The 10,473-nt window shown below is 40.8% G+C and overlaps 1 protein-coding gene and 1 non-coding gene across 2 annotated transcripts; both read left to right on the forward strand.

Annotated features, from left to right (window-relative positions):
* Positions 1 to 6,752: 6,752 nt before the first annotated feature.
* On the forward strand, positions 6,753 to 6,826 carry Trnat-cgu (transfer RNA threonine (anticodon CGU)). The gene has a single exon. It is a non-coding gene; the product is annotated as a tRNA-Thr (tRNA).
* Positions 6,827 to 8,204: 1,378 nt separating this feature from the next.
* LOC140160212 (uncharacterized) lies at positions 8,205 to 10,127 on the forward strand. The gene is made up of 2 exons (XM_072183490.1): positions 8,205 to 9,252; positions 9,313 to 10,127. Exons 1-2 carry the CDS (start codon positions 8,205 to 8,207, stop codon positions 10,125 to 10,127), a joined length of 1,863 nt encoding a protein of 620 aa, XP_072039591.1.
* Positions 10,128 to 10,473: the final 346 nt, after the last annotated feature.

Below are 10,473 nucleotides of genomic sequence, written 5' to 3' on the forward strand. Positions count from 1 at the left end.
CCCGGATCACACCAAAAACGCTAGCGGTGACCAGCGGCAAGCCGATATATCGATCACTCCACCGCTGGGAGTTGAATTCAAGTCAACTCGGAGCGGTGCCGCTCTGACGTATAAGAACAAAATACGATTTTGGAGCGGTGCTGAGCGGCAAGAGTACGGTAGCTTTTAGAGTCATGCCGCTGCCGCTCAGCGGTGTGCCGCTCCGCTTGCAGAAAATACAAGCGGCATGATGAAGCGTCATGCCGCTCGGCGCTCAGCGGCAAGCGGCAGAAAGTATGAAACCAGCATTACTCTACAATACGAGTATACTTGCTTTTAAAATTTTATTATAACGGTCAATTAAGGCAGAAATTGACAAGTCGGCAAATGACCCTTTTGTAAAATATTATTTTATTCTCGTAAAAGTAGTAAATAGAGATATCGACTGCTTATTGACCGGAAGTTGGAAATACTACCTCCATGACGGAAGAAGATAAGAGGGTTAATGGCGGAAACAATATCATGATTATTAGGGAAATCTATTGCGTTGTTAAAAAATGTAATCGGCGATTGCGGTATTATTAATGGGAATGGTCATTATTTGTGACTTCCTTGTCGATAGGGCAAGCAAGGGCGTCAACCCGAAGTTTCATCGTGGAAGGACAGAGGGTATGTGAAATATGACCGCGCTTGCCTCACTGAGTCTTTGGAGAATGTTACAAAATGAGCATCAAATGAAGGCATTATCCACTATTATTGTGTAAAATATTAATTGGGAAAAGCTTGAAAAATGTTCAATACACCCTAATTTCGTACTATTCATTTTTTTTAAATAAAATCCTTACTCGTTTATTTTTTATCGCGTAACTTTTAATTCGTTTTGATGAGATATACTGTTCATTATGATTAGGTGTATGTGTATTATCACTTTGAACCGTCAATCTTATCAAGCTTCCGTTTCATTTTAACAAGTCCTTGACCTTGATCTAAGGCGTCGGCACGGATGCTGATGCACTCTGCCTTGCCATCTGATTCATGGTGATTCCAGGCCATGCCACTCGGTCTTTGGCCAGCCTTCCTGCTGCTGCTACGGAGGTGATGTTTCGAGCTAGGCAGTCTGATTTAATAGTGTCCATCAATCTTTTGGGAGGTCTTCCACGTGGTCTTTTTCCATGTACATTGCCCTCTAGCAAAATGTTGGGGTATTTTGTCGTTGCCCATTCGCTGTACGTGGCCAAAGAATCGGATCCTTTTTGTGTGATTTTATCAGTGACTGTGTGCTTCAGCCCAAGTGTGTCCCGTATTATGGTGTTACGTATTTTGTCCAGACGTGATACGCCCATGATCTTCCTCAAGCACATCATTTCAAAGACTAGGAGGCGATTTTCATCTTCTTTCTTAATGGTCCAGGTCTCAGCTCCATACATTAGGATGGAAAGTACTAGGACCCTGTATAGCTCGATCTTGGTTGCCTGTTGAATGTCCTTGGCATTCCATATACTATGAAGTCTTTGGACCGCTCCTAATGCTTTCCCTATTCTGTGCTTGATGTCTTCTCTGCTTGTACCCTTTTGAGATATGGTGCCTCTCAGGTACACAGACTCATCCACTTGCTTAAGCAGATTGCCATTGATGTTGATGTTAAGGTCGACCTTTTGGCTGCTGATTACTTGTACTTCGGTTTTACCAATGTTGATCTTTAGTCCGAGGTTCGAGCTACTACGAAAGACGTTGTCCACTGCAGTCTGTAGGGTACTAGCAGAATCAGCCAGCAAGACAATGTCATCAGCGAAGCGGAGATTTGAGATCAGTTGTCCCTGTATCGTTATTCCTATGTCAGTGTTATGGGTTGCATAGAGCATAACAAGTTCAAGAATTATGTTGAAGAGTTGCGGTGATATCACACATCCTTGCCGCACTCCCACTGTTGTGTGAAACCAGTCAGTTAGGTCGCCATTCACACGCACAGCACTGTTTGATATACAGTATAGTGCTTTGAGAAGCCGGATGATCTTGCTTGGAAACCCGAAGAACCCCATTGCTTTCCAGAGACCGTCCTGCATGCCATACTGTGTCGAATGCCTTTTCAAATTCGATGTAGCAACAATACATAATTAATTTTAACAAGTAACTATTCAAATCGACAAGATCTCCAACTCATTATTTCAAAAGACTATCCATTTCATTTCTACAATAAGTCAAACTACTCAAATTTGATATGCAATCATCACAAATGTCAACATTGTTTCCTTTTTGCTCAGCTGTATCAGGTTGAGAATGGTTTCGTCTGCACACTCCACGTTGGGTCAACTATTAGGAAACGTTAGGAATACGTTAACCAACGTTGGCCCCTTGTTTATACAGGTGTTATGCCGAAACAGCCTTATTGCCGTATGGCTATATGAAGTTGGTTGATTTCGTGAGGACATCCAGAGATAGGAAGGTCTACCTTGATACCTTCCTTTCTGACTACAGAGTACAATGGAAGAACGGTCATTAAATATATGAAATTCCATGGAACCCAACCTCAGAAAATACCCTTCCCGATTAGATTTTGGATCAAAGGCTCGGGATCAACGGTCATACCATATTAGATGGTTTAATGACAGCATACTAGTACTGTAATAAACAATTGGTTAAGGGGAAAGCATTTTAACTTGATCAAATTGACCAAGAAAACGCCATTTTCTACTGCTTGTTTTATTAGTTTAGTGTTGAAGAAGATTCACTTCCTACTTGAGTTGGAGAACCTCAGGCAAACCTGAGACAATGATCTGGTCCTCCAGACAGAGGCTCAAGCTCACAGACCTGTCCCCGAACGAACAACGCCAAAATAAAGTTAGAGCATGTGGCGATCTAATGCTATCTTGTACACATCAAGAATTCACACTTCTATTGCAACGGTCAAATGATTAGATTGTTTTGAATAGTATTGTTGCTTTTATTTGATTGGCAAAAGTTGGTCAAGTGCAAAACTTGCAACGACATTTATTATTATTCTATTGATGCCTCATTGTTTGCATTTAGCTGCCAACTCGTGAACCATCTGTCATTCACCTCGTGATTATAAGCTATTATAAAGCAAAATTTACAAAATAATGTACGAAAAAAAATATCACGAGCCGGAACGGCAAGCGGAATGATGAGTGGAATGGAACAATACATCTTTCACCGAGTAATTGTATTTCGATATATCACACGACGGAGATGAAGCTGATGGCAAAAATGAAAATGGCAATCACCAAATGAACTGTCTAGAATATATGTATGAAAGATTGAGTGATGTACAAACTGCAATCACAATTATTAAAGGACGACGGTCAAAAATGACCGATAATGGGGAAATAAATTGTGTTCACGTTATCATTCTCAGATTTCATGTTTTTATTTAGTAACAACGCAACAACTGCATTTAAATGCATTCATTTGCTTCAACGGCAAATTCGAAAGTTGAAATAAAACGTCTGAGAAACCAGATTGTTCTTTTACCATCATTGATGAGCCAACGGGACATAGTACTTGAAAGTTGAAATATAACATCTGAGAAACCAGATTGTTTCTTTTACCAGCTTTGATGAGCCAACGGGACATAATACTTGAAAGTTAAAATAAAACATCTGAGAAACCAGATTGTTTCTTTTACCAGCTATTATGAGCCAACGGGACATTATGTGATGTGACTTTCGTATATGATTGAATCATGATTGAATCATCAACATCGTAAATGACATTCAGTATAGTCATGGATATCGTACAAACAGCCACTACAACCGTAGGTCCTCCAGTTACGCACGAGCCACTTGCCGATTTGGATCAACGTTTCCTACCAGGGCATTTAATTCCTTACTTCGTTTATCTTATTCTGGTGGCGTTAATAGGTACTTTTGGTAACATCCTCGTTATGTTGTCAGTGGCTTTAAATAAAGAACTTCAAGTCATCAGTAATGTGTTTGTGGTCAACCTAGCCATTGCTGATTTAATTATCACCGCTGTAGTTATTCCCTTCGCCATAGTTGGACTTTTCAACGACGACGTAATTTTCCGGAATCTCCCTTATTTGTGTGATGTTCTTGGAGCTCTGTTGATCATCACTTGCTCTTGTTCAATATGGTCAATTGCTTCAATATCACTTGAAAGATATTTCCACATCTGTCATTTTTTCTTATACCCGCAAATTTATAATAAGCGTTCGATACCGTTCATTGTACTTTGTATTTGGTTGATTGGAGCTGCTATTACTCTACCTTACTTTGACTTCTTTACTTGGGCAAGTTATGGATATGATCGCCGGCTTCAGATATGCACTTGGATTTTTAGAGAGGAAACCTACTTCTACGCTTTTTATGGCCTTGGACTAGCACTACTGGGTCCGACATTCATTATACCACTCTGCTATATTCGTATCTATCTTTTTGTCAAGAAATCAAGACAAGAAGTGCTGAAATGTTGTTCTGAAGCCAGTGGTAGCCACAAAACCAAACAAGTAAGAAGTGTTCCTGATACGAAATTGTTAAAGACAGTAGCTGCAATATTGGCAGCTTTCATGATGATGTGGCCGCTGCATACTTATGATCAGTTGTTTTCTTCTTTCACCCCTTTGCCGGCATGGTGTTCAATTTTTGGAACTGCGCTAATCTTATCTAATAGCTCCATAAACTTCATCATCTACGGCATTATGAATCCAAAATTCCGTCGTAGCTACAGTATGATATTTCACAAAATATTCCGTGTGAATTAGTTTTGGGCCAAACAGGTAGGAACGATTGGTACAGAATTAGGAGACCGTATACATTTAAACACGTTTCTTCAATTATGAGCCCTAACTATTACTCAACATGCTTAAAGAATCCATCTATTCACGTCAATACTTGATTAGATTGTTTAAGAGTCGGGCTTGAAAATAAAAGGGAGATTAAAGTATATGTAGCTTTATGTTTGACTGATGTAAACTCTCGATCCATTATCATGATTATCAGGCTCTAAATTTCCAGTGCACATTTCTATTCACCGTTGTGTATGCCTTTACCGTCGGTCATATATGTTTTACGAACGGCACGATAAACAATAGAATCTAGATAACCTGCACGCCGCTAAACAATAGATCTTTAGTTAATAATAATAATAATAATAATAATAATAATATACATACTTCGAGAGCGCTTTTTAATTGAAGAAATAAAGCACTACGGAAACGGAAAAAATGCAAGAGGGAGGAAACATAAGGTTTGGACATTGGTAGAGTCACGAATGTGGGAAGGCAAGCCATTCCATAAAACAGGGGCAATGATGGAAAATGCTCTGTCACCAACCAACTTATAGGATCTTGTGGGATGGAAGGCAAGTGGCAGCAGTAGAGCGCAATGAGTACCCAGAATGATGGGTGTGAAGGATGGAGGACAGGTATTCAGGTGTAGATGAAGCAAGAACCTTATGAACAAGAATGCGGAACTGGACACGTTTAGCAACTGGAAGCCAGTGCAGACTATGAAGCAAAGGTGAAGTATGAGTATATTTTGACTCTCTGAAAATGAGTCTCATACTGCAGTTACTGTCCGTTTTCCTATACACAATACACAGTGCTCTCACCATTGACGTGTGACCTCAACAAATGATGTATGTTGGGAGAATGGACACTTGCCTAGTTAACATCACTGTGTGAAAAATAACCAGCCAATATTTTATTTATTCTCCAAAACTTCTAGCAAATATATTTCTCTAACATGACCTAAAATTACAGCTAGGTTAGATGTTCAGAAATGGTCGTACTTTTGTAAAATATGAGTGAGGGCAAGGCATAGCTAGCCAACTCCCCGTGTTAATTGAATGGAGATTTGACCGAAAATATTGGTATCGGACCGCTCACTTCTGAAGGATGCCACAAAAAAACGGTAAAAGCTACATTTAAATTATTCTAAATAGGTTCTAGAAAATAAAGTTTTGTAACATGTCCTAAATTTTTAGCTAATTTAGATGTTTGGAGAGGGTCGTACTTTTGTGTTTTAGGAAGGATATGTAAACGACAGATAACACCAAAAATATGAAGAAATTATTTCCAAACTGTGTTAAGTCAACAATCATTATGTTGCTCATTTTGAAGAATGCTGGTTAACAAAAAGCAGTTCTTTGTGTCATTTCGTGAACAATGGTACACATACCATTGTTTCCTTTCGTTTCCTTTATAATCGGTTACCCAACTGAAGCTGTAATACCAGCTTTATTGCGATGTCGCACATTGAAAACAGACACTTGTACACAACCAGAGAAGATCTGATTTAATCAGTTGAGCTGCTTCAATGAGTGTTATCTTGGTTTAATAGCTTTTAATGGGGTTTAAGTCCTGCAAAGGTCGAGATGAATTCTACTGTAGACATGACTGCATCATGTGGTGCACGTATAATAATAATAATACCAGCGCTATTACAAATTCAAAGAACATGAACATTGTCCTGGAGAAGCTGCTGGCGGGTGAGGTCTTGCACCCTCAAATTGTTCGTCATGTAAAATAAACTGAAATAAGGAATAGTTTTCACTAGGATGGTTTGTTACCTAGTTGCAGTTGGACTTATCAACGACGCCGTAATTTTCCGGAGTCTCCCGAATTTGTGTGATGTTCTTGTAGCTCTGATGTTCATTACATGCCCTTGTTCAGTATGGTCAATTACTTTAATATGGTCAATTACTTTACGGCCCTAGCTACTATGGGCTATTTGCGGGGAGGAGATAAGTCTAAGTGACCGCTTATGGGTTCGAATTTCAACCACCCTAATCATGAAGCTCCCGTGGCCAAGTGGTTAAGGCGTAGGTCTCGTAAACCTGAGGTCCTGGGTTCGATTCCCAGGCGGGATCACTTTTTCTCCTTGTCTCCTTTATTATTTGCGACGGCGAACCTGATGAAAAATAATGTTTATTTATATAATTCCCGTCGATCATGCCACTGTTTTTCCGTGTTACTTCAATATCACTTGAAAAATATTTCCATATTTGTCATTATTTTTCATACCCGAAATTTTTTAATGCGCGGTCAATTTGGCCAACCGCGGTTGGACCTAGACTTGATCCACTAGTCCTTCAACTGCTTATGCACGGTCATCGGGTTGTGCTTGCAGGTGAGAAACGGCCATTTTATTCCGCCATGTTTACTAGTTTCGAGATCGGGGCCGAGGGATTCAGGCTAGGTTGGACCGATGGCCTCTATGCACAAGCGGGAGCGAAGATCTCAGTCACTTCCTTTTCAAACGCATAGTGAATACAATTCGTACAGAAGAGTATCTGAAACTGGAAAGTGACCTTTGTGATCAGCAACTTGAGGCCTTATCATGCCTTATGGTACATATTTATTGTATTGCCGAGGACATAAGGATGAGGACAAGAAAACGTGTCTGATGCTGGCCCCCTTAGACAATGAAGAAGGTAGTTTTTTTCACTCATTTTGTAAATCATTCCTTAAATGAGCTTGGGCTCTTAGATCTTCTTCCGAAGGGCATTAAAGCTAAACCACTTGACGAATATTTTTTGTACTTGCTGTCAATCAAGAATAATGTATATATTACATGTAGGCAAAAACCTGAGTAGGTAGGGCATATGCAAATATTCGTACCTCCCCGATATGTAAGTGACAAAGAAAAACAACAACTCCCATATCTGTCCGTAACTTTGGTCAGTGGAGCGAGTCAGGGATTTCAAGTGGTGATTATTGATTGGCAAGTGCCATATTTGGGCATAAGTGCAGTAAACTGGCTGCATGAAGCGCAACTCCAACCTTGCTTTGCTCTCCCTACCTAACCCCTCTTTCTCCCTGCATGCCCTTGCCTTTCTTCTGCATGCTTCTTACCTTTTGCTTGCTTTGCTATTCTTACTATACTTCAAGGTTGTAGGCACAAGAGGCATTTCCATCAGCCCTCCTGTTCCTAATCGCCACTCTGTAGTTACCAACCCCCACGTTCACGAAGATTGCAAGTCAATCGCGCACCACCTGTTACCAGAGTTAACAGACGGGGGCTCTGGGGGAAATAGTCTGTGATCTGAAAGGCTGTTGGAGCAGTCTGGAGGGTTGCAGATTTTGCTTACTGTATGACATCATCTTCAAGATCATCGAGCCTTATCTCCAGGTTTGTCTACAGTTAGGAGGAGAAATAAATCTAACAAAGTCATCAGTTAGTGACCCCTGTAGGGAGAGAACTGGTCCTTTGTCCTACCTTGGTTTAGACCACTGAAACTTAACCACTATGATGAGTACAACAAACAGCACCCGGGTTAAAGCCCCGGATTTACATTCGCACCGACTAACTCAGGGCCTGGATCACCATCCAGTGCATGATGATGCACCACCCCTAAAGCCAATCGGAAAGAGTGATGGTCCTCCTACAGCAGGGCGAACACCACTCCGAAACCCAATTAGACGGGATGCTGCTAATAACCCTGATGATAGAAGGGCACTTTTACATGCCAAGAAAAAGATTGGTATCGGGACATGGAATGACAGGACCCTTCACCAGCCTGGCAACTTAGAATTACTTATTCACCAATTGGAGAATTACAAGTGGGAGATAATGGGTATATCAGAAACCCATTGGATAGAATCAGGCGATTTCACACAAGATGGTTATCAAATATTGAGCGCCGGTAGTGGATCTACTCACAGAGCATGGGTTGCCTTAATTCTCAACAAGAATGCCCAGAGATCACTCCTCGGCTACAATCCTATTTCAGAAAGGCTAATTACAGCAAGGCTTCGCACTCAAATAGGAACAGCTACCATTATGCAGGTGTATGCACCTACAACGTCATACCCAGACGAAGATATTGAAGACTTTTATGACCAACTGCAATTGGAAATAAATAAAACACCTTCCCAAGACATCCTTATCATCATGGGTGATTTCAACGCGAAAGTTGGTATCGACTGGGAACCATGGAATGGCGTAATTGGGAAGTTTGGTTTTGGAGAAGCTAACGACAGAGGTGAAAAGCTGCTCAGCTTTTGTTCATCAAATATCCTGTGTATCACAAACACTCTCTTCAAAGAATCCAAACCAAGTCGCCAGTGGACATGGGAATCCCCAGATGGTTCCACAAGGAACAAGATCGATTTTATTCTAATACGACAAAAATGGAAAACGAGCATGACTTCCTCACGCAGCTTTCCCAGCGCAGACATCGGATCTGACCACCAACTTGTTTTAGCCAACATTAAACTGAAACTTAGATCCAGAGTGAAACAATGCAAGATCAAGAAATTTGATGTAAGCAAACTTTACCTACAGCAGACTTACGGTGACTACCAAGTAACAATTGGTTGAAAATTTAACCCACTAATTAAACTACCGGACACAGACATAGAGACGGAAGAGCTATGGCAGAATATTAAGTCAGGCTTTAATGAAACAGCTGACAAGGTCTTAGGAGCAAAGAAACCTCAGAGACAAAAACCTTGGTTAACTGCCGAGGTTCTTAAGCTGACGGAAGAAAGAAGTAAGGTGAAGCAGGAAAGACCCAAAGACAACTCAAAAAAGCCAAGATACAACATTCTCAGCAGAGAAATAAAACGGAAGTGTAAAGAGTGCAAAGAAGTATGGCTTCAAAATCTGTGCAAAGATGTGGAGCATGCTAATGATGCAAAGAAAACCAAAGAGGTTTACACTACCATCAAGACCATCACTGTATCAAAATCTACTCGTATGAGAGGTGTAAAGGACAAAGGTGGCGAGGTGCTCACCGATGACAAGAAAATAAAGGACAGATGGAAAGAAAACTATGAAGAGCTGTATAATCAACCCATCCCATCCAATACAAGTATCTTGCAGTCTCTACCAAGTACTTCAACAGAAGACATAGAGCCCCACATTCTCAAATCTGAAGTGGAACTGGCCATCAAACGCCTCAAAGGAAATAAAGCAGCAGGGGAAGATGGTATATCAGCGGAAGAAATCAAGGCAGCAGGAGAAGCTGGATGTAATGCTCTTCTAAAACTCTGTAACAAGATATGGGAGTCTGAAGTAATTCCTGAGGACTGGGGGAAGGCAATCATTGTCCCCATATTTAAGAAAATGGATAAAATGGACTGTGGAAATTACAGAGGTATCAGCCTCCTGAGCTTGGCAGGGAAAGTATTTTGCTCGATCATCCAATCTAGAATTCTTGAAAACTGAAGAGATCCTTTCAGAATCTCAGGCAGGATTTAGAGCAGGCAGGAGTACAGTAGACCAATTATTTTCCCTACGACAACTGGCTGAAAAATGCACGGAGATAGGGAAACCACTATACTGCTGCTACATCGACTATCAAAAAGCTTTTGATACTGTTTGGCAAGAAGGTCTTTGGAAGGCTATGGACCACCTAGGCTACTCTAGAAAAATGGTTAGACTTCTCCAAGCCTTATATAACACCTCTAAAAGTGCAGTAAGAGTGAATGAAGAGCTGACAAACTGGTTCACCACTCAAACAGGAGTCAGACAGGGATGTATTCTCTCCCCCCAGCTGTTTAACATCTTGCTG

This window comes from Amphiura filiformis, chromosome 9 (genome assembly GCF_039555335.1).
Source record: "Amphiura filiformis chromosome 9, Afil_fr2py, whole genome shotgun sequence".
Taxonomy (NCBI): Eukaryota; Metazoa; Echinodermata; class Ophiuroidea; order Amphilepidida; family Amphiuridae; genus Amphiura; species Amphiura filiformis.

What these genes read in the sequence shown, in the direction of transcription:
- LOC140160212 (XM_072183490.1), top strand. Translation starts at nt 8,205, where the DNA reads ATGATGAGTACAACAAACAGCACCCGGGTTAAAGCCCCGGATTTACAT. An exon ending in TTACCTACAGCAGACTTACG is followed by an intron (nt 9,253 to 9,312) that starts GTGACTACCAAG and finishes TACCGGACACAG; the next exon opens with ACATAGAGACGGAAGAGCTA.